Source organism: Aphidius gifuensis, linkage group LG3 (assembly GCF_014905175.1).
Source record: "Aphidius gifuensis isolate YNYX2018 linkage group LG3, ASM1490517v1, whole genome shotgun sequence".
NCBI lineage: Eukaryota > Metazoa > Arthropoda > Insecta > Hymenoptera > Braconidae > Aphidius > Aphidius gifuensis.
In genome coordinates, this window is record NC_057790.1 from 10,276,117 (window position 1) to 10,301,703 (window position 25,587).

At 28.0% G+C, this 25,587-nt stretch overlaps 2 protein-coding genes and 1 pseudogene across 2 annotated transcripts in view; 1 reads left to right on the forward strand and 2 right to left on the reverse strand.

Moving 5' to 3' along the window:
* Window positions 1-3,013: 3,013 nt before the first annotated feature.
* On the reverse strand, window positions 3,014-5,060 carry LOC122851923. Its single transcript, XM_044151429.1, has 4 exons — window positions 4,963-5,060; window positions 4,346-4,617; window positions 3,704-4,255; window positions 3,014-3,400 (listed from the first exon to the last, which is right to left on the reverse strand). The coding sequence occupies exons 3-4, from the start codon at window positions 3,761-3,763 to the stop codon at window positions 3,116-3,118; spliced, it is 345 nt and encodes a 114-aa protein (XP_044007364.1). The 5' UTR covers window positions 3,764-4,255; window positions 4,346-4,617; window positions 4,963-5,060; the 3' UTR covers window positions 3,014-3,115.
* A 169-nt stretch (window positions 5,061-5,229) lies between these two features.
* Window positions 5,230-8,248, reverse strand: LOC122850868 (annotated as a pseudogene).
* A 14,435-nt stretch (window positions 8,249-22,683) lies between these two features.
* LOC122851930 (sodium-coupled monocarboxylate transporter 2) overlaps window positions 22,684-25,587 on the forward strand; it is a 61,629-nt gene continuing 58,725 nt past the window's right edge. The window contains exon 1 of the mRNA XM_044151443.1: window positions 22,684-22,701. Within this exon, the coding sequence (XP_044007378.1) occupies window positions 22,696-22,701 (6 nt within the window). The 5' untranslated portion in view covers window positions 22,684-22,695. The remainder of the gene's footprint in view (window positions 22,702-25,587) is intronic.

Here is a 25,587-nt window from a genome sequence, read left to right on the forward strand (position 1 = left end):
GAGAGTTGAGAAGATCAAAATATTTTTTTTTTTTCACAACTTGCTTTCATTTTAAGCTTCTGATAACTTTACCTAATACTGTCTTTAGGATAAAAAAAACTAAATTAATGTTAAAGTGAGTATGATAGTTTTTTGATTAAATTCAATCGCAGCTATAAAATAAAAATACATTTATTAATTGTAATAAAATTAATTTTTTACTATATTTACATTTTAAACAAATTGTCGGTCAACTAATATGATGAAATTAATTTTAAAAAAACAACTGCAGTTGTAACTTCATTGTTACAAACACTTGTTGACTCAGATTGAGTTGTTGTTTTTTTTTTTTTCAAACAAAAAACTTAGGAAATATTTAACGAATAAAAAAAATTAATTATTATTTTACTTACTTGTACATTTTCATTTTTCAATTTATCAATCAAAACTGCAATCGGATAGACTGTCGTCCTTTAATGAGTCGGCTGCTGCCATTTTGCTCAACCACAAATTTACCCAAGCAAAATTTATTTATTCTCAGTGTTTTAATATGAGCCCTGGGCACAATAATACTTTTTCCGTTGTTTTATTTGTTTATTTATATGTTTTTTTTATTGTTTATACACTAAGGCACAACACTACAACTTTTTTTTTTAACAGGATAATGTATAAAAAAAATCTACGTTGCTGCTACGGATTATTAGGGGCTTTCTGTCACGGCGGACAACCGCCAGAAATACCACCTCCACTGCTTACAGTCAATATCAAGACAATCCTCTATATGTGTGAGTGTTACAGTGGCGCGTATATAGAACGTACATAAGGATGGTGAGCAGTGGAAGTGGTATTTCTGGCCATCGTCCGCCGTGGAAGGAAACCCCTAAAAACTAAATAACAAGCGGTGATCAGAAAAGCTTTGAATTATAAATGTGTGAGTGAACTTGACAATTTTTTTTTTTCGATAAAGCAGGTGTAGGTGCGAGGGAGTTTGTATGTGGTTTTCCATGAACCAAACGAACACATATCATGAAAATGTTCAACCGATAAAAATACTCCTGATTTGTCTGCTAAAAAATAGTCAAATGGACAATTTATTAAAAATAATTATACTATTTTCTCCACCATCGATCCCATGCCGGAGTAATTTCTCCGCCATCAATCTCATGACAAAGTAATTTCTCCACCATCAATTTAATGCCGGAGTCATTTCTTTGCCATTAACCTCATGCCGGAGTAATTTCAACGTAATGCGGAGAAAGCGGGAGTAATGGCAAATAAATATTTCTACCAGGGTATCAATATATCAGTGTTTTCAGAGTGTTTTGTGATGGCATATTGGCGGGTTGTTGGCGGGATACATAATCTGACAATATTTTGTGGCGGGATGTCGGCGGGATAAATAACTTGCCAAAATTATGTGGCGGGATTTATAACCCGCCAATATGTTGTTGCGGGATATTGCCGGGATACATAACCCGCCAATGGGTCAATTACGGGATATTGGCGGGATATTTTTTCCACCAGGGTGCATATTATTTAAATTAATAAATTCAAATTAGTATTGTAAGATGAATTTTTATAATTAACATTTTAGTATGATAACGTATGATAATGTTTTTAAATTTAAAATAAGGTGATTTATGCCTAAGCTAATTTGAAATAAAAAATTCTATGTTTCCATAGGAGCATTTATTGGAAAGAATAATTGATTAGCAGGATAATCGAAAAATAAATGTAATAATTATATATTGATGAGTGAATTATGCATTAAACATACTATCAAATAATTTACAAATAATAAATCGTTGTTGTTATTGTATTTATTATATTTTTACAATGGTTTCGTATTTTATTTGTTATTTCAAATGACTTATTTAACAAAAGTAACATAAGTCCTTTGTGTTATTTGTCATTACATACAAATAATAATATCCAAGTATTTAATTGAAGGCAGTATGTCAAAATATTGAAAAAAAAATTCCCTCTCACAGATTTTGATCAAAAAAGGCTTATTTTTTAAGTGAAATAAAGATCTACTTTATCAAATTTTTTTTGTAATTTTCTACCACGATTTGACCGAGATAATTAGGGTCGAAGTTGACAACAATTTAACACTCTAACACACAAGCATAGGAAGCATTGGCACGTTTTCACTTCTATTGAAAAAACGCTCTCACAGAAAACCTTTATTTTACTACAGCTTATACTTCTTTTAATAACAAAAATAATTTTTAAAAAATCATCGTTTTCTACCACGAATTTTAAAAGTTATTAATTATTTAAGACGAAAATTTAGGGTCAAAAACAGTCAAAAAGTACCAGGCGAAGCATTGAAAATCTGCTGAAGTAGTATTAGTGTGTGTAAATACGAGGCGCCCTCACTCATACTTCTAAAGACGCGTCAGTAAAGTATACAAATTTTAGACATTAGAGGGCACTTATTATTTTTTTAAGCTATGGTTACAAGGGTGCCTCTTTGAACCCAAAGAATTATCCTACCTTGGGATTTACATACTGCCTTAAGGAGGTTATGCACAAATTCATTGCGGGTGTTGCGGGGCGCTTCTGACGTCACAGACAAAACTGAAATCCGACTACACTGTAAAAAAATAAAGTGAAAAGCGCCTGCGCCCCATATACAATATATGGGATCGCGGGTATGTGTGTGTGTTTGAACATGCCATACGTTGCCACATCTAATTTTTGTAAAGTTTATAATTAATTACTCATTAATTGACCGATCAACATATGAAAATTTTTCGCGCAATTAATAAAACTCGGTTTCTAGTATATGTGTGATTTTTTTTAAAACTTTTTCATCATTTTTTCTATCCGAAAAAAATGGTTGAAATCTCCATAAGAGCCAATGTTAAATATTATTTTCAATAATTAATTACAAAAAATTTAACCGATCAACATAAGAAAATAATTATACCGTTGTATTCAGAATGAAAAGATCTACGTGTGTACAAAATTTCAGAAGATTCTCATTATATTTTTTAAAAAAAGAGTAATTTGTGCATAACCTCCTTAATAAGTTTCATGAAACTATTATTTAAAATTTTGTTCATATCTTGAATTTTTATTCAAATTGTGACTTTGTGATGAATTTGGTGAATTATTTTAAATCATTTCTTCACATATCTATTTCTGATGTTAATGATTGTATTATTGCTTCTTTACCACCAAGTTCTTGAAGTTCAGCAATACGTCCAGTCATTTTATCAACATCAGTATCAGCTTCATTTTCACTTGCTGACATACTACTTTGTGTTGTATCTCTAAATGACGTATCCTCAGCCATATTTACACTTTGATTATCCAATGATTCATTGTGTAGCATCAAAAGTTCATCAATATCTGATGAATCTGTTTGATTTGTGTCAGAGATCCTTCCTCTTGATACTTTGTATCTTGCCAACTAAATAACAAAAACAATGATAATAATAATAATAATAATAATTTTAACAAAGTAAGATAAAGATAACATTAACATATTAATAACAGGAACTTGTTAATTTTATCTCAAGTGTACTCATTTAAAATGATTTTATATTTAACTCGAACTTATTTTTTGAAATTTAAACAATAAATTACATGTGCTGCTTGGAATTAGCAAATTAATAGCACAGTATATTATTATTGTTAAGATTTTATAAATTAATTGATAATAATAAACATAATAAAATGAAAAAAAAAATATCTTAATAAATTAATTATTTACCATTTCTCTGCCGGCATCAAGAGAAGCTTTTTTTTTTATCTTTTCCTCATCACTGTCCATGGAGTTTTATTAATAAATACATACGACATATTAATAATTCTTCAACTTTGAATAAATCCGCATCATTAGACCAAAGCATGGTGTACGATTTGACACAAATGCAACATAATTTGCTGTTGACCAATTGTTACAATATTACCATCGTCATTATTATGTTGATTTAATTTTATTTCACAATTTAATGTAAAATATTTATTTTTACGTAACATTGCATCAATATGACACTGTGCTAATACACCCTCTATTGACCATAAACGTTTATCATCATTATCTGTACCAATGACAACTCTTGCATAATTACTATTTAGTGAATTACAAAAGTATACATCATCAAGAAGATTTGTTTTATGCTCATTTATATTTACGATTGTATTTTTGTTATTTAATTTTATCAACTCTTCCCATTGATCACTATTATTTTTTGATAATGCATTTTTACCAAATTTATTTATCAACTCATCGACAAATTTATCCTTCAACTTTTTGAGGCATCTAAAATATTTAAATTTATTAATAACAATTTGACGTTATTTATTATTAAAACAAGGTCAAACATTTTTAATTAGTATTTAATTTTACTACCTTCGATAAATTGTATTTGTTCGAAATTTAGCAATGTCTAAACTAGGAGCATGAGTAGCAATCTTTGATTAAATTGTGGTGCTGTTTTAGATACAACAACGTAAGGCTCAAAATCAGGCTCCCAAGTGACTTTATAAGGCACAACTGCCGTCTTCCAATTGCTGTAATTCGTTGCAGCATGACCTCTTGTCCAAACATGATAACGAAATGTATAAATTACACCGTAATTTAAATACTTGAGCAATTCTTCTTTGTTACTTGGAAAAGTGAATCTTTATAAACAAAAAAATTGATTTAATATTTTATCAAATATATTTTTATTAAAAACTATAATAATTTATATATTTATTTAAACCTATTTATCAAATTTAATATATTTATTATTAAAAAATTTTTTAAAAATTATATAGCACCGATTATCGATCAAATATAAAAATTCTTGTGATGAATTGAATAGAACTTTAATTACTAAATATCATGAAACTATTTTTAATAATAAAAATAATATTTAAAAATTTTTATGAAAAATAAAATCAAATATTTTCATGTTAATAAAGATTTAATATAAATAAATGGAAAAAAATAAATCATTCCAATAGTAAAAAGAAAAAAATTACCTGTAACGTTGTGTTTCAAATGCAGGAACAATCAATGCTGTATTATTTGTTTCCGATAAATTTAATTTAATAATATAGGATATTAAATTTTCATAAAGATTATGTTGAAGTAAAAAATCAACATCAACTTGAAATATAAATGACGTTGATAACTCAGATGTACCAATATTTCTCAAATAATTAATTGGATAAAATTCCTAAAAATAAAATAACAAAATTATTTTATGAAGTTAAATAATTTAAGTAAAAATATATTTACCCCATCTTTATAAACAATAAGATATGCAATATTTTTACGTTTACGTAAATTATCTGATGAACGTATGTAGTCAATAAAATATTGTACTTCAGCATCAGTTAAATACAAAGTGATGCTTATTGTGCCTGGCCATCTTTGACAAAATTCATCCAACAAAATGATTCTATCAGCACTACATTGAGTCACCAAGGCAACATCAGATTTTGTATAAAGATTGTATTGATATTCAAAAAAATATAAATGAGTTCGATAAACAATCGATGAGCCCATTGAAAATTTTCATATTTACATTCAATAATGTGATTATCAAGTTCTTTAATTGTTTTATTAATTTTAATTTGTGCAAATGGTATTGATTGTGAACCAACAAATAATTGTCCAACTTTTTTACTTACAATACCACCTTCCATAACAATTTCAAGTTTAAAATCAACTGAATTTAATGATGGTGGTTTCCATTTTAATACTCCAATTGATGATCCTGGACGATCATTTCTGGACGATTCTTTTGATGGTTGAAATATAAGACCATCTGGTTCATGTCCTAATTGTTGTGAAAATTTATCACTTAATAAACGATCAGCTTGCATAACTGGCCAAAATTCTTTTAAACGTATTGAAAATGGTTCTTTTTTTCTTATTAATTTACGTTCACTTATTGCTCTATGACGACCACTTTATATTTTATTGTAATGTCCTGCGGTAAGCGCCGAATTTTTTTTTTATTTTAGATAAATTATATATTCAGGGACCAATTTGATACCCCTAGCTCTATCTTACAGAACAGAGATATACTACAGTTAGGGGAGCCAGAGGTTTAGCACCCTCAATAAATTACTCGAGCCGGCACTACTGCCAAGCGGCCAGACCGCCAATTTTAATGATAAGAATTAAATATAAATTAATATAATGAGTGATATCGACAGAATCCTAGAAATATAAGGATTCTCTCGAAACCACTCATGTCATAATTAATGAACTAGAAATAATTCCAATTAACGTTGGAAAATCGTAAGATTTTCCTGACCAATAAGAAATTAGTTATAGAAGAAAAAACATGCACTATACTAAGAGAAAAACCGAACATCCCCGAAGGATCCACCCCTACTCTAAGGGTTTACGGTCATCGACCGAGATCCTGGATCCTCGATCGTCGCACTCTTGGGTTGTTAGTCGACCAGGACACCACTCTTCTAGCTTTATTAAATTTGGCACTTTGCCTCGACGAATTTTAATTGTTTGAAACTTAGAATCATTTTTATAAGCCAGCAGCACAAGTTGTAAGTTAAATTTTTCTTCAATATTTTATTGAATTATTTTATTAAATCGTTCTCAAATATATTTATATAACATTTGGTTATATAAATTAATAATCTAAATTCATTTGAATTGTCTTAACTCAAAATTGTAATAATCTCCGACCGCATGGTCTGAGGATCTCTTGCTCGAGTAGTGTAAATTCAAGTATACGTTTTCCGTATCAATCTAACCATTCAAATAAATATTGAATGATTTAACTTATAATTTGTTGCATTAAACGACTAAATTATTTAGTCAAAATAATTAAATATTTAAATATAAAAGTTACGACCACATGGTTGAAAAGTTGTTGCTACCAAGTTTTACGCCGCAAAAAGCTATCCTAGTATAGCACAAAAGTGTAATCTCAAGTATACGTTTTCGTATTGATTTAACTGTTCAAATAAATATTGATTAATTCAAATAATAATTTGTTGCATTAAACGACTAAATTATTTAGTCAAAATAATTAAATATTTAAATATAAAAGTTACGACCGCATGGTCCGAAAGTTGCTGCTGCCACGTCATACGCCACAAAAAGCGCTCCTACGATAGCACGCTAGTGTAACTTCAGTGTTCCATCAAGAGTTAATTAAATATATGTACCTGGGCTGAATTACATATATTTCACATATCTACAAGCGCCTTCAGTCTTACCTACATATATATATATAAATCAAGAATCAGCTTTCCATGATACTCTGTAAGGTTTTCCATTTAGCAATTTTATATTATCAAGTCCCATTGATACTCGTTATGAGCCTGGAAATCCAGATTTTGTCCATTTACATATATCTTGTACTCTTTTTTGTACATGTGATAATTTTGATCTATCTGATACTGGTGATACACCAGAAACACCATTTATAAATACTGGATTTTTATGTTTAAATTCAGTTTCACGACGTTTTTCTGGTGGTAGATTACTACCACCACCACCATTACATCCATTATCATCATCACAATCGTCATTGTCATTATTTATTCCATTGTCATCATCGTCATTATTATCATATTGAAAACACCAATCTGGTCTTGGTGGTGGAGGTGGTGGTGTTGCACCTTCTCCATAACGTTAATATAATTCTTCAATATAATCATTTTTATAAATACCTGGTAGTCTTGCTATTGAAAATTTTGCCATTACAACATCAAGACTATTATAATCAGTTTCAACCAAATAACTTATTATTAAAAAACCAGTTCTATTAAAACCATGTGTACAATGTCTTTCCAATGAATGTTGTGATATAAATTGTTTACATTCTTCTATAAATTTACGTTTTGTATGTACATCTGGTGTTTCACCATGTCCACGACATGGTAATTTCAGGTACTTACAGCCATATGATTCAATATCTTTTTTGTCATAAAAACGTGATGTATTTGTCAAGTCAATCCATAAACTGAGTTTACTTTTATTTTTTTTTGCACTGTTAAATAAAAAATCAACACTAAAACGACATGCTTCAGATACTTTATCATCAAAATCTTGTGATAATGGTGTTTTGAAGGCTAAAAATTTATCATGAATAAGATGTTCTGCTCTTCTTGGACAATTTAACCAACGTTCTGGTATTGGACCTTTTCCTGAATTACGATTTGACATTGTTTTTGTTATTTTTTTTTTTGCTCCAATTTATTTGTTTTTAAATTTTATTTTTTTATACTTTTTTAATTCATTGACAAGTTAATCATACTTGAACATATTTTACAATATTATTTGTTTTTTTATCGTCATTATCATCGTCATCCTCATCGTTATCATTGTCATTACTATTATTTATTATTATTGATGTTACTGTTGTTGTTGTCGTTGTTGTATGTTTATTGAACTTTTTGAAGTGAAACTTCTTTAGAATGGACAGTAAAAAAAAAAAACAAAAGATGGATGCAACGGAAGTAACGGTATGAAGGTAAGTAATTTTAAATTATTTTTTATCTTGTTTTATTTATTTATTCCCTTGACAACGATACGAAAAAATTTGTTAAAAATTTGTTTCAAAATTTTAGTTCCATAAAAGATTCAAGAGACAAAGGTGAATATTAAGGATAAAACTTTTATTATATACAATATATACTTTTATTATGTTATTCTTGATCAAATAATGAGTATTTATAATTAATCTGTTAAATAAACAAATAATGCACAAGATAATAGTTATTCAAGTGCTTGACATAATACGACAGCAACATCATGATCAACAATAAATAATAAGTGGATGAAATGTGGTACCACGTGAACGTAAAGATAGTAAAGATGGTATTTTATATTGTATAGGATTTCAAGAAACAATTAATGACATTAAAATATTAGCAGAAAAATGTGACAAATGTACTGGTAATCCTAAAGCAGTAAAAATTGAAATACGACGAGGTGCTATACCAATGTCTGATAATTTTGATGAGACTTGTAATGGTGGTTATAATAATATTTTTAAACAAATAATGAGTATCTAAAATGAATCTGTTAAATAAACAATTAATACACAAGATAGTGGTTATTTAAGTGCTTGACATAATACGACAGTAACATCATAATCACAATACCAAACAACAATAAATAATATGTGGATAAAATTTGGTACTACATGAACGTAAAGATAGTAAAGATCGTATTTTAGATTGTATAGGATTTCAAGAGACAATTAATGACACTGAAATATTATCAAAAACATCTGATAAATGTACTGATAATCCTAAATCAGTAAAATTTAAAATACGACTAGATCCTATACAATGTCTGGTAATTTTCATGAGACTTGTACTGGTAGTTTTGATAATATTTTAAATCAAATAATGGGTATTTGAAATAAATCTGTCCAATAATCAAATAATACACAAGATAGTGGTTATTCAAGTGCTTGTGCTTGTTATGATCGTGCTTGCCATGATCGAAATAAATTCAAGATCTTGAATGAATTTGTTAAGGACAAAAAAATGGAACAGATGATTAAATATTGAATCATTCCATGAAACAACAACAACAGGAGTAAATAATAATTTAATAAATGATGTACCGAGTGGGAAACAAAATAACAACAATATTGATCATATATAAACAGCAGCAATCATAATAGAACAAATAGTCTTGAATTCATCGGCGAAAAAAAAAAAACGCTCATACCTTTCGAACTAAGTAACCGAGAGACTTCGTACCAGGCTCAAAAGAAGCGCATTAAAGAACTCTATCGCCCGCGTAATAGGTTTTTTGCTCTATTGATAATAGTTTTTAATCGAAAAACTAAAATGTAAATTTTGAAAAAAATTTTTTTCTTACTTAAAAATTTGTGGTGTCTAAACTTTCCATCAAAGAGTATTTATCACTAAAGGTTTTTTGTTCGTGAATCTTTTCTGTTTTATATTTCATCATTCTTAAATTATTATTTATGTAACTTAAAATAGTACATACGTTTTCTTGTGAAAATTTTAGAAGTTATAAAAACGGCGCAATAAATAACTCGACGCAAAATCATAGTACAGACTTCGTATCCCGAGTGGAAAAATTTTCAGGATGCCCTATTTCACCTCAAACCCTGATCGGAAACAAATCAGGATTCCTTATTCAGGGAATCTGACTCATTCCTGACCCGAACCTGGTCAGGACACCTTACGATTTCCTTAAGTCAGGTAACCTTATCCATAATCCTGTTCAGGAAAGGAACAGGAAACCTTGACGTATCCTGAATAAGGTTTCCTGAACAGATTCTGACCAGGATATTATCAGGAAAAATTTATCAAATAAATTAATTTTTTTTATTCAGTTTTCCTCTCCAGGAAAGGAACAGGAAACCTGAACGTATCCTGAATAAGGTTTCCTGAACAGATTCTGACCAGGATACTATCAGGAAAAATTTATCAAATAAATTAATTTTTTTTATTCAGTTTTTCTGTTCAGGAAAGGAACAGGAAACCAGAACATATCCTGAATAAGGTTTCCTGAACAGATTCTGATCAGAATATTATCAGGAAAAATATTTTTTGGATTTAATTTTAATTTTAATTTTAATTCTAAAACAAAATGACTAGGGACAATTTAACAAATTGTTATATTTTATAACAAATTGTTATATTGTCTAATTTACGTCGCAAATTCTAATTTAAGTTTTTTTTAGCTGATGTAATTTATGAAAGTAAAAAATCACATCCGATCATCGATAGACGGCATGGCCGCGCGTGTTAAGGCCCGTAGTTGTAATCTGAATGATCCGAGTTCGCGTCCCGCTAGTGGTTAGGTAATTTAAGTTATGTTAGGTATATAAAATCTTATCATTCAACCTGTTTCATCATTAACATTGCTATAGTAAATTAGTTAGCCGATTTACAAAACATCAAATAAAAAAATTAATTTTTGTAAATTCTGATCAGAATCCTAAAAAAAAGCGTTACATTCTGATCCGTTCCTGAACAGGATTCCTGGTTATATTCTAGTCAGGAATCCTGATCTATTCCTGTTCAGGTATCCTGGCTCTAACCCTACAATCTGGCCAGGTTTCCTAATCCGGTTCTGATCAGAATTCTAAAAAAGAGCGTTACATTCTGATCCGTTCCTGAACAGGATTCCTGATCTGGTTCTGATTTGAAATCAGGTTCCCTGATCCGGTTCTGATCACAACCTTAACTAAATTTCCACTCGGGATTAGGCTTAATTTATGTGTCTCAAATAACTCTATCGCCCGCTTTGCAAAATTCTTTTCCATTTATAATAGTTTTTGAGAAAAAAAGAAAAAAACTATAATATTAAAAAAAAAAATTCGGATATTTAATTTTTTTGCTCGAAAACTGTTATTGAGAGAAAAAAAAAACCGTAATGCCGTCACTAGATTTTTTTTAGGCGCATAATTTGAGTCTAATACGAACTCCCTATCTTGATTATAACAAAAGTTATGGCTCGCCGAAAAAAAAATAAAAAAAACGGACCAAAAAATGTCATCATAGAGTTGAAATAAAATGTTTATAAGGCTCCAAAAAAAGCTTTGAAAAACTCTATTGCCTTTCTTTTAAATATGAATAATGTTTTCGTTAATTAACGGTTAAAATGTCCAAGCAATAAAACAAATAATGGCCCTTCATTTTTAATTTTCAACGGTAACGCTGGCCACATGCCCCAACAAAATATTACCTGGTCTTTTTTTTTTATTCAAATATTGAAGAGATAGCTACTAAATTAAAATCAAATTTATTTCCATTATAATTTGTATTAATTTTATTTATATTTTTCAGGCTGTAACATGTCAGATTACGAGGCTGAAATTGGTTCAATATTCAATAATATTGAAAGCTTAAGTCATCTAAAGTTGATATATCGGGAAAATATTAAAAGATGTCATCCCGACAAAAATCCTAAAGATAAAAGAACAACTGAAAAAACTCAGTATTTCATGAATACTGAGTTTTTATTTTATATAAAGTAAACGTGGGGGTTCGTGACACAGTTAGAGCTGTGACAGAGGTTATTTTATATTTCTGATAATTACTGAAATAATAATAATTGTAACGATTGAAACGTATAAAAGCAACTTGTTCTTGATCAAATAAAATTTAAATTATAGCTATAGTTAATAATTTAATATTTTAAAAATTTAATTTTAAAATACCTCTAAATGTCCCGGTCTGTGACCGCCTCAAAATCTTGTAAAACAGTTCGTGACATAACGTGAGGGGGTTCGTGACAACCATAAATAAAATTTATTAAAATAATAAATAAGTAAGATAAATATTTGTTTTCAACTGAAAAATAGTTTATTAAAAAGTATAAAAGTTAGAAAATATATTTTCGTTTAATTCATATTATTCTTTTTGGGATTTTTTTTTTTTTTTTCCATTTTTTTGGCATCATTTTGTTCTTTTTTTATTTTTCTAAGAGCTCTTGCTTTTTCTTGTTCTTGTTGTTGAAGTTGTTTCTTCTTTTTTCTCTCTTTTTTTTTTTTTTCTTTTACTTTTTCTAATTGTACTTGTGTTTCATTCTTTTTTTGTTGATAATTGACCCATTCGTCTGATTTCACAATAGATGGTAATCTTTCTTTGTTAGCTTTTCTCATACTGATTTGTTTTTTTTCTTCTCGACTTTGTGGCCACATGAGAACATTTTTCAATGGTGACAAGACATTGGCAAGAATAATTCTTTTATCAGAAAATGAAGTCTCTGATTCTTCAACAATTAAATCAAGTGTCTGTTGTCTTTCAGTTTCTGACACTTGTTGAATATTTTCACCAAGTATTGGTACCAAAATATTATCTTCACCAACCTCAAATGTATTGTTTAAATTATTTTCATCAACAATTATATCATTATCAATGATAATATCATCAGGTATTGAACTGTCTACCTCATCAACAAGAACGGTTACCTCCATATCCATCAACTCTTCATTAACATCCTGAAAATATCCAAAACAAAATATGATGAAAAAATTAAATGATAAAATACGTTGCAGATCATTTAAAAAATCAATTTAACAAATGTTTAAATAGGCGAAGGAACCCATACCTTCTCATGGTTACCATGTGTACCACCTGTTTCTACATCATCTTCAACTATATCTTCTGTAACTGATTCAGCAGTGGTACCATCTGAATTTAACATCATTTTAATTTTTAACCAAGTACCAAACAAACCATCATATTTTATGTCTCCATTCCATTGCTTTTGGCACTCACATTTTTTAAATTCATCAACAACCTCTGTGTTAATTGTACTTTCAAAAAAGTCTAAATGGCTTTGTATTTTATTTTTATCAATCTGAGGTGGTGCATCTGGTTGTATAGTTGGATCTTGGTGAGTTTTAAAATATTTTTCATAGTCAATAGAATTAGGTGTAAATGGGTGAAGTCCAGTTGACCTAAACCCACTTTTTAATACTTTATTCATATCAACACCTTGTATTGTTTTTTCTAATAATGAAGAGAACTTTTCACGTGTTACACGTTCACCTCCATTGTCTAATTTCCATTGAAGAACATTTTTTTTCCACATAGCTTTTAATGGCCTAAATACTGCAACGTCCAGAGGTTGGAGTTTATGGGTTGCATTAGGTCACAGAGCTACAAGCTCAATATTCTTATGTCTACAAAGTTGACTTAGTAGATATGTCATATGCGATGAATGACCTACAAATAAGACAACTGGAAACTGGCACGAGGCAAATGACAATAGCCAACTTGATTTCCCATCTCCATTACTTAATTGACAATCCAAGACATATATATCACACATGTCCCATTGACCATAATATTTTTTCCTGCCTCCAAATTTACCATCATGTTGGGAAGTATTGGAGTACTCATTATTATTATTTATTAAATGCAAACAAGTTAATTTTATTTTGCATTTAATTTTATTATCACTTATCATTTTATTATTTACCAATTTGGATTTTATTTTATTTTTGTGTTTATTTCTGGCACAATCTATTTTGTATTGTTGACCAGTATTTATTTTTTCAATATTATTATTCATGACCTTGAAATGAATTTTCTTTTCACTGACATTTAAATTATTATTATTAATATTATTTCTACACATATTATAATCACAAATTACGTGGTGATAATCATTTATTTTATCAACACAATTGTTGTGATTTTCATGCACAATATTTAATTCATTTCCATGGTAATTATTTGTTTTTTCAGTGTATTCATTGTGATTATTATTCACAACATTTATTAATTTATTTTTATTATCAACAATCGGTGCTGGATTTTGTTGATTACAATTTATTTTATCATTTTGATTATTGTGGTTATTCATCACAACATTGAATTTATTTTTATCTTGATCATCAACAACTATTGATTGGTTTTGTTGATCACAAATTATTTTATCACGGTGGTCAGCATCTTTTGAGGTATAACCCCCTTGCTGATCAATTAATTTATCCATGATTTTTTCTTTTTCTACTTCTTCTATCATGTTTTTTATTATTGCATGCATTATAACCTTAAACTCTTCACCACCATGCATTTTATGATATTTTTCATCATACAAGTAGAAATTCATGTTGCATCGCATGAATTTTGATACATCCATATTTGATACGTGCAACCACACAGTAGCACCTGAACATATTCTTTGAATCAATGCCAGTTCTTTTATAGACGCTGTGATACATTTTACTTGTTTTATAAATTCATTTATTGTTTCATTAAATCTTTTGATATCTATTGTTCTATCTATTATCTCAATTAATTCTTCAATAATATCTATTTGATTCAATACTGCATCTTTATTTTGAATATCATCTTTTCCAATTATTATTAGCTTACATGCTGGCCACGTTTTCACTACAAATGATATTACTCGTTCCATTTTATTTTATTTTTTATATTTTACACGAACAATTATTTCAATATTTCAATTATTATATTATCAATTATTTTAAATCACATATTATTTGAATGAAAATATTTTGTTTAATTTTCATGTATTATTTTATCATACAGTACATTTATTATTATTATTTTCTGATGAAATCAGGCGTGCCCAACGCTTGGTTGCCACGTGTATCCAGATTTTATTATTATTTTTATTTTTCTGATGAAATTTTCACAAATATGGCGTGTTCAACACTTCGTTGCCACGTACATACAAATTATTATTATTATTGATTACTCACAAGATTTGTTGATTTTTCTCCAATTTATATGCTTTGATTTATTATTTACAATTTTTATTTTTAATTTAATGTAATGTATTTTATGCTTTTTATCACTTTGCACATCAATACTTCTCTTCTCACTCTCGTGATTGAGATTATAATTTTGAGCCAATTATATGTACTCACGACTGAATTTTCACAATTTTATCAATTTCTTTCTTTTATCAAATATTTATCTTTCTTTTTCTTTCTTTTCTCACCTCGTGGTTTGAGCTGTTAGTTGGAAACCCAATTATGAAATTTGGTCACAACTAAAATTTATAGTTATTAATTTATATAAATTATTACTCTTTTTTTCACTGCGTGGTTTGTGCCGCTAGTTGGGAGCCAATTGTGAAATTTGGTCACAACTAAACTTTATAGTTATTAATTTATATAAATTATTACTCTTTTTTTTCACCGCGTGGTTTGTGCCGCTAGTTGGGAGCCAATTGTGAAATTTGGTCACAACTAAACTTTATAGTTATTAATTTATATAAATTATTACTCTTTTTTTTCACCGCGTGGTTTGTGCCGCTAGTTGGGAGCCAATTGTGAAATTTAGTTTCCTCACTTTACTTATTTTATAATTTAATTTAATTTCAAACAGTAATTCAAAAGATAGACACGAAATTTATATTTAAATATTAATAATAATGAAACAATTTATTTAACAATTAGACTATAATAATTTAACGAGACACAATATATATATTACTGGTTGTGAGGTGGCATAGCCACATCACCAATACAAATTTATAAGTATAGTTCCGACGCACTGTTTGGCTTGGTGGCCGGACTAGAAGCGAAGAGAGCGGAGTCTCAAGCAACAAGACGGAGTGAGGGTTATCGTACCCACACATAGATACATGGCTAAAACACCTCACTGACTATGTCACATGACATGTCAGTGTGGTGGGAGACATTAAATATTCTATCTCGCTACAATATTATAACTAATCAATAAATTTAAGAATTTCTATCATAATTTTTAATGACTGAATGAACATAATAGTTCACTCAGAATGAGAGCGAAAAAGACAACTAGTCAAAAATATATTAATGCAACGAGGGATCTTTCAATTACTATTCATTAGAATTACTAAAAAAGTCTCACTTCCCTGTGCGTACAATAACACACATCTTTTTTTTTATTCTTAGGCTTTTTACGAATAATACCTGGTATTTTTTTAGTCAAATTAAATGGTGCTGTTGTATTTTGGCTTACACATTGAAGCAACAAGCACAACTTTTGTAGACTTTCTAAAAATTCCAAAAAATAACAATAAATTAGAAATTTAATAATAAAATTATATAGTAATTATTATTAGTAAAAAACACATACCCTTTAACATAAACCATAACTTTTTCAATCATATTTTTAAATACTTTTTCAAATGCAATGTCAAAAACAGATTCTTTAACAACTGGGAGTCGATCATCAACAAATGGTCCACAAAGTATCAATACATTTATCTCATTTTCAGCAAAATATTCCATTAATTTAATCAATGGCTCCATGTCAAATATATCAGGATAAGTAAATGGTCCTGATGCAACAATAATTTGTAATTGTTCTTTAAGTTTTGGTAATGATAAAACTGGTGGTTTACAAGTTGACAACATTTTCGTTACAATAAAAAGATCAGATGTTGGATTTTAACCCTTAACAGCAACAAATTTATCTGTTGAAGCATAAGGAATATGGACGTTTGAATTATTCTTAAACGATTTATATTGTTGTTACTATTTACTAAGCTATTTATTATTCATACTTGAGTCCAAGAAGCCAAGAAGACTAGGTTATGTTAACTTGAGTGTCAGCAGACAGCAAGTGTCAGCAGACTGAGAGTACCACCGGTAGATGTCTATCGAAATATGCTGGTAAAGCAAATTATTATTTTATCTAGAAAGTATTTTAGGAATAATCGTCGTTCGTTCTTTCAGATATTCATGTAAACTATATATATATACATAACTCCAATTTATGAATGTCGGAAAACTGTTTAAAAAATATTTAAATAACTTATACAAATGTTATAAAAAATATTAAATAATTAAGACAGTAATATAATGAAATTTATGAGACATAATATTTTAATAAGATTTCAAACTCATGAATATAATGCACATGGAAACACATATCTACAATGAAAATGTTCAGCCATTATCAATTAATAATACAAGTAAATATATGAAGTAAAACTGAACTTCTATCTTGTTTATATAGTTGTCATTTGATCATTTGGTAATTTCATTGGTTCAAAGAATTATATCTGTTTGATACTTGGATATTCCAGACATTTTCAAGTTGGCACATTGAAGAATAAATCATTCACAATACATTTATCAATATCACATTCATCAACAATTAGATTCAGATAAACATTATTGGTGATTGATCTCTTTTTCAATAACTTATATTGATACACATATTATAAAATAATCAAAATCCTATATGCGAATAAAAGTCGAATTATTCAAAGCATAAACTTCAGTAATTGGATTGTAGTATGATTTCATGTACCTATTTTTTAAATACTGGCAAAAATTATTGCGTTGAATCTCAAAACTGCATTAATAGTTAATAATAAATTGTAAAATTAGCAAAATAAATTCATGAAATTAATCGTGCAACAATAAATATATCTTAGGTGGTGTTAAGGGAAAATGCATAAAATCAATGTACCTAGAAGAATAAATCAACTAAAAAATAGGTGAAATAATGGCATTTTTAATACTACGTGATGTATAAATTGAAGAAAGTAAGTTTTAAATGGACTTCAAACGAATCTGACCTCACACAAAACCCCGCTTCGAACAATCCTACAATATATCACTAGACAGCTTTTTCCAATAGAAATTCAATTAGTCACCACTGTGGGGACTTTTATATTTATAAGTTTACTTATGTCGGACAGAACCTTTTCGGCGCTCACGTCCCCAAGCCCTTACAACGTACTGATTACCAACTCACGTAAAATACTGTCATGAGAATACTGTCACGTAAAATACTGCCGTGAGAGTATTTTACACGCATTGTGAAAATTACTAATTATTTTAAGAAACTAAGCGATGAAATTACTAATTAATTTTTTTGGCTACGTCTTTTACTCAGCTATATTTGCCGTAATTAACAAACTAAAAAACTATTGGCAAATGTATCTAAGAAAAAGATGTAGTCAAATAAATTAATTCGCAGTTTAAATTAATTCCTCAGCCATTTGACACAATAATTTTATTTTAGTATGGCAAAATTAGCTAGGGAATTAATGAACACTATTAATTAATTGATTTGCTTACATGTCTTCATTAGCTATTTTTGGAATAATAAATGAAAAAGCCATTGGCAAATAGCTAAGGAAAAAGTCTAGCCAAATAAACTTATCAATCGTTATTAATTTCTTTGCTATATTTGCCATAAAATAATTTCAAAAATTGTGGCAAATATATAATTTAATTTGTCACTATACCAATTCCACAGAAATATTCACTATAAAAAATTAATATAATTACTACAAACGGCTGAGGAATTATTAAGACTACAAATTAGTTCATTTGACAACATCTTTTTCCTAAATTCGCTAATAGCTCTTCAACTTATTATTCATAGCGAATAAAGCTAAGGAAATGACGAAGCAAAAAAAAATAAATTAGCAATCTACATTAATTTCTATGCAATGTTTTCCATAACAAATTAAAATATTATTGGCAAATGGCTGAGGAATCAATTCAGAGTGAAAATTTATTTATTCGGCTTTACCTTTTTCTTACCAATTTGTCTATATTTTTTTTATATGATGATGATGATGATGATGATGATGATGATGATGATGATCGTCTCTCTATTATATCACTCAATTATTGTTGATATATAATATAAAAAAAAAACAATTTATTGAAAAGAAAAATCTTTCTTTTTCTCGAAAAAATTCAAATATATAATTCAACACTACCCAGGTAGAAAAGTATGTGTCGCGCCCGACTTAATAAAGTCGGAGGAAAGTCGGGATTTCAGTCGGGCCGACGTCGGATATTCTGTTAAATTCCCTTAAAGTAAAAAATTTAGAATATCGATTGCATTTTCCAAAAGAAACTAAATTGTTGATAGATAGACTATTTACGTTTGTAATTTGTTTCTAATCATTCTAATCATAAATATTTTTCAATAGATTAAGCATAAGTTTTTGTTTTACTCGAATTAACATTAAAATGACATCTTGAGATTATAGTCGAGATTTTAGACGACATTAAGGAGAAAACGGTTCTCATCCAATTACTGTATATCTAAAATACTAAGCCTGCTGTTTTACCGGCAGGCTAGCGACGAGTAATTTTGAATATGCAACTTTAACAATCATGTTCATGTTTGGATCGGTTTGGATTAAAAACAACAAGTTTAATAAATAAAAAAATCGTCTTGAATATCGTATTAGAATATAATTACCGATTGTTTTAACATCTGTATATTGTATTGTTGACACAGGTATATTACTATTATGATTATTATCATAATCATGTAGGAAATAAGGTAGCTAACCATACTGCTTTTCCTTGAACATTTTTATTCATTTAATAAATAAAGTACATGTAAATTTATTTATCAAAAATAAAAATGTCCAAGGAAAAGCAGTAATAGAAAAGATGTAGCTAAGGAATTCAGGTTGCCAAAAATTGTTTTTAAGGAAATAATGTTGCTTAAAATATAATTTTTGCTTCACAACTACATTCTTTCTTACAACTACTGTTTTTTGTTAGACATTTGTATTCTTAAAAATTAAATTTACATGTATTTTATTTCTGAAATAAGTAAAAATATCGAAGGAAAAGCAGTAGCTAAGAAAAAGATGTAGCTAAGAAATTAAGGTTGCCGAAGAATTATGTTTCATGGAAATAATGTTGCTTAAAATATAATTTTTTAGCAACCTTAATTCCTTATCTACATCTTTTCCTTAGCTACTACTTTTCCTTGGACATTTTTATTTTTTGAAAAGAAAATTACATTAAATTTAATTTTTAAGAATACAAATGTGCAAGAAAAAGTAGTAGCTAAGGAAAAGATGTAGCTAAAAATTACAGTTGCCAAGACAGTTATATTTTAAGCAACATTATTTCCTTGAAACATAATTCTTTGGCAACCTTAGTTTCTTAGCTACATCTTTTCCTTAGCTACTGCTTTTCCTTGGACATTTTTTATTTATTTTATAAATAAAATAGATGTAAATTTGTTTTTTAAAAATACTTATGTCCAAGGAAAAGCAGTAGCTAAGGAATTAATCTGGCTAAGGAATTGAGGTTGCCAAAAAATTATGTTTCAAGGAAATAATTCCTGAGTCACATTAATTCCTCAGCTACATCTTTTCCTTAGCTACTGCTTGTCCTTAGTATATAATAAAATTAATGTTCATAATAAACACTATTTAAATTATTATTTAAAGATTTATCTTGATGATAACTAAATGGTTCTTCTATCAAATTCATCTTAAAGCACTTAAATCATCATGATTTAATACATCAATAAATTTAACGTTACGATTTTGTAGATATATTGTTTCAAAAATAATATAAATGATTACTTTATGATTATTTTTAATGGCGAGAAAATAAAAATTAAGGCTATGTTACGTGACGTACAAATATTGTTGTACGTTCGATATCTTGTTCATCATTAACTGCCTCAATACATCTCTCTGTATCTATTTGTAAATGAAATACACATTTGTCAATTGTTTGTGTCATCTTGTCATCTCTATTATCAGTATAGGAATAACGAAGTTCACCAACTGAATGATCAACAATACCATTTGATCTAATATCAATACCAATACCAACACTTTTAATATGTCAACAAATGCAACCTCTATAAAATTATCTGTACGTCTTCATACAGCAACAACTTTTGGTGTAACATTATTTATTGATGATAACAATGTTGCTTTTTATTAACATGTTGCACCACTATAACCAAATGAATCAATTACAATCAAACCACCATTCTATGGTATAGTTTTATCAACAGCAACAATATGTCTATTATTTGATGTCGGTACATCAGATTTTAGTGTATTAAAATGTAAGTCGTTAGTGTATAACACTAGCTTCCATGGCAACATCTTCAATTTTTTTATTTTCCAATAAATTTAAATTTTTAGTAATTGTATGTAACATAATAACTGCTTTGATACTACAAATGTTGATTTTTTTATTTTTTTTATATTTACAAATTTTGTTTCATACTTTTTATTTATCAAAAGAATATTTCGCATATATATGGTAATTTATTCACGAAAAACAATGTAAAACAAATTGATAATAAATTAGGTGTAATCCCATGTTTATGAACACGATATACACGTGTATATATATATATATATATATATATATATATATAAATGCACGTTGAATCTGCATTGTGAAATTGCATTTTAGTACGTTGCTCTATTCTGCATCTAAGCATGGACAGTCATGAAAGCTGTCATATTGAAATTTCATCTCGATATGTAAACAAACACGGAAAAACACGAAGATAAACGAAAATATGATGGTATTGTATGTCCGTGTAGGGGCCATCTTGAACTTCGAAGCCTTCAAAGCAAACGACTACATAATATCAATTCAAAATGCGCACGCGTAGAGATACCCCGGCTCCCCGCACCTCAGGAAAAAAAATAATTTATCGATAGTCACCTGGGTAAAAACCTCTACAAAGAAAAATAGACATTGTCCCTAAGTCATGGATTAAAGAAATTGTTGATAACATCGACTCATCAGCCAATCTTTTAGAAACAAATTCTATACATACAAATACTATTTCAAGAAATATTCTTAATGATTGTAAGTAAATTAATTTAATATTAGACATCACATTGCGTCATGTACAAATTAAACTGTATAAGAAAATAATTTTATGGCTAAACACTAACATTTACTAATTTATTTGTTACACAGGTACTTCAGCTTATAATAGTAAACCATACCCAACTACTCAAGTGTCTTGTTCATCTAACCATTCTAATATTTTTCAAGATACAAAAACTGTAACTGAAGAGAGTCCAACAAAACTTAAACAAGATTCTGACAATGATAATGATGACTTTGTATTTACAATCCGACTGATAAAGAAAATGATACTTCTGATAAAATTGAAAATAACATTATTAGTAAGTTTAATAATATTACAAAAATAATATCATTACTTGAAAAGTCCTCTTTTCTTTATTATTTAATGTAACTGTCAAATAATATTGTCTTTTATTTTAAATTAGAAAATGAAGATGCCTATTCAGTTTCTCGAAAACGTCGATTTTACGAGCCTCGTTTTCCTTCAGAAATCTAATATGAAGATTTTTTTCATAGTTCAAGAAAAATCAGACGAATGATGAATACGATAATTGAGACAGATAAAAGAAAATCTAAAGAAATCAAGAATATGAAAAAACAAATTATGTATTACAAAAAAAAATATGAAGGTATTAGAAGTATGATAACAGATTTAAAAGAGAAGAAGTTAATTACTGAAGAAACTGGAAAGTCGATGATGGTAATGTATTAATTTCATTGAATAATTTTTTTTCTTTAATGAAATGCACAGAAGTGCTTTTCTTTGCTTCCTTTTTGAACAATAGAAAAACACTTCTGGTACATTGGGAAAAAAAATTATGAGCAACTAGGAATAAATTTTACCAGCAGAACAACTAATTTTTTTACATCGATGCTGTGGTATGCGAGTTAGTTCTCTAATGTAGAATTAAATTGCGAGTTATTTTGTATTTTTTTATCTTTTATTTTTTAATTGAAAAATCAATTTTTTTATGGAAGTTTACAAAGAAATTTTTTAACTAATTTACTGAAACTTTTGAATCAATTTACTGAGAAAAAACTTAATGATTTATTTACATATTTTATTGAAGTGAAACTTCTTGACGGAGGGTAGCAAAAAAATTCGAGGCCCTGCTAGCGTTACGCGCTCGCGTTTACTCTCTGTCACACGCTCTCCTATACTCTCTGTCACGTATACTCTTTCTGGTATACTCTCTCTGGTATACGCTCGGCCACAAGCGGATATAAACTCGGAACGTCAGCTGCTATGTGTGTATGCGTGAGCGACTTTTTTTTTTTTATTCAAATATTATTAAACAGTTCAACTGAGTTTAATACTTAAATAATTGATTTTTAAAAAAAATTCATTGAAACGTATTAAGCAATAGTTATCTCGCGGGTTTAAAGAATCATTATTATAATAACAATAAAATTATTATAATTATATATAAATGATGATAATTATAACAACAATAATTTTGATAATATTACCAATTATTCACAATAGTATTGATATTAATAATAATATCTATAATAATAATATTTTGAATATCAATACTAATAATTATCAATATTTATATATAAATGTTATTGTCAATGTTATTATTTATATTATTAATATCACTGATATTATTATAAATCGATAATATTATTGTTATTATTACTAATATTATATTGATATTATTATCATCGATGATATTTTTGAAATTATTATTTTATTTATACTATGGTTATATATGAATATAATATTATTATAAATAATAATAACTCCAATAATATTATGATTAACAATAATATCAATATAATATTAGTAATAATATTGATGGTATCAATTATATTGTCGCATTAAAGAATGAAGTGCCAAAAACGTCAATTTTAAAGGAAAAAGGGCGCAAGTGCAAATTTATAAATTTTCGGGTTTTTCATCTAATTTTAATACTTAAAAAAAAGGGAAAATGGGCGTAACAACCTTTGATAAAGGATAAAGGGCGTATGTCCAAGGATTTACGCCTTTTTTCCCGTTATCAAAATAATTTTTGATAAAAGATGAAAGGCATATTTTCAATTTTATTTGAAATTTATTTAATGGCAGGATTTTTTAAATTATTGATTGTTTACTGATAATTATACATAATTTATTATCAATACGAAAAACATAAAAATAATTACAAATCTTCATCTTTTATTAAAAATGATTTTGAGAATGGAAAAAAGGCGTAAGTCCCTGAACATACGCACTTTTTTTTTTCTTTAAGCCTTAAAATTAGATGCAAAGCCCGAACTCACGCCCTTTTCTTTTTAGAAAAAAAAAATTTCTAAAAATGGCACTTACGCCCTTCTTCTATTAATGTGTCGATATAAATAATGAAATTTATAATAATAATATTCGAAATATAAATACTAATAATTATTATTAACTAATAATATTTATATTCGAATATTATTGTCAGGATTATTATTATTATTATTATTATTATTATTATTATTATTATTATTATTTATATTCAGCGTGACATGAAACTACTCTGAAAGAAGTTTCACTTCCCCCTCGCGTACTCGCAACACGCTAATTTTTTTGATTTTATTCTATTTATAATCGTCCGAATAATTTTTTTATATTTTTTTTCTTTTTGAATTAAAAACAACAATTTTTTTATGAAAAATTACAAGAGAATATTTTAACTAGTTTATTTACAACTCATAATTTATGAAATATATGAAATTTATATAAGATATAAATTTATGAAATATAAGATAATAATTTATGAAAGATATGAAAGATAATAAAATTAGTATGTTTTATTTTCAAACTTCGTAGCGGTTGATGCCAAGTCATGTTCAAGAATTTATTGCCAATTTTACAAACCATGATTCAAGACAATTTTCTGAAAAAATACGAAGCTTTGCACTTACAGTACACTTTTATTCTCCGAAAGCATACAAATACGTCAGAAATAAACTAGGAAAACATAATAATTTGCCACATCCATCAACAATTAGACGATGGTATAAAGTTATTGACGGGTCTCCTGGTTTTTCAAAAGAAGCTCTTCCAACTCTTTCTCTTTGATTATCTATTAAAACAGTCGTGGTTAATATCGTGATAGATGAACTGGCGATAAAAGAAGAAACGAATTTTGATAAATATACTGGTGAGTTCTCCGGTGGGATAGATTTTGGAAATTTACAAGGGTCAGAATTTAATAGTCAACTTATTAAAAAAAATATGGAACCAGCCAAACATGCCTTAGTATTTATGGCTGTTTTTCTTACTGAAAATTGGAAAATCCCATTTGAATATTTTCTAATTAACGGCTTTATCACTGCATATTTTAAATTCAAATAATTGTAAAGTTTATTCAATAACATTTGACGGAGTATCTGTAATTATAGTATGTGTGAGGAGCTTGGCTCGAATTTAGATTATAGTAATAAATTTAAACCATATTTTATTAATCCAGCTACAAAAGAACCTTGCTACATTATTAGTGACTTATGTCACGACATTAAATTAGTACGTAATGCATTGGAGGACTTGAAAGTTTTAAATATCAAAAGTATAGAAAATGGAAGCTATGAAAAAATATGTTGGAAATATATAGAAAGA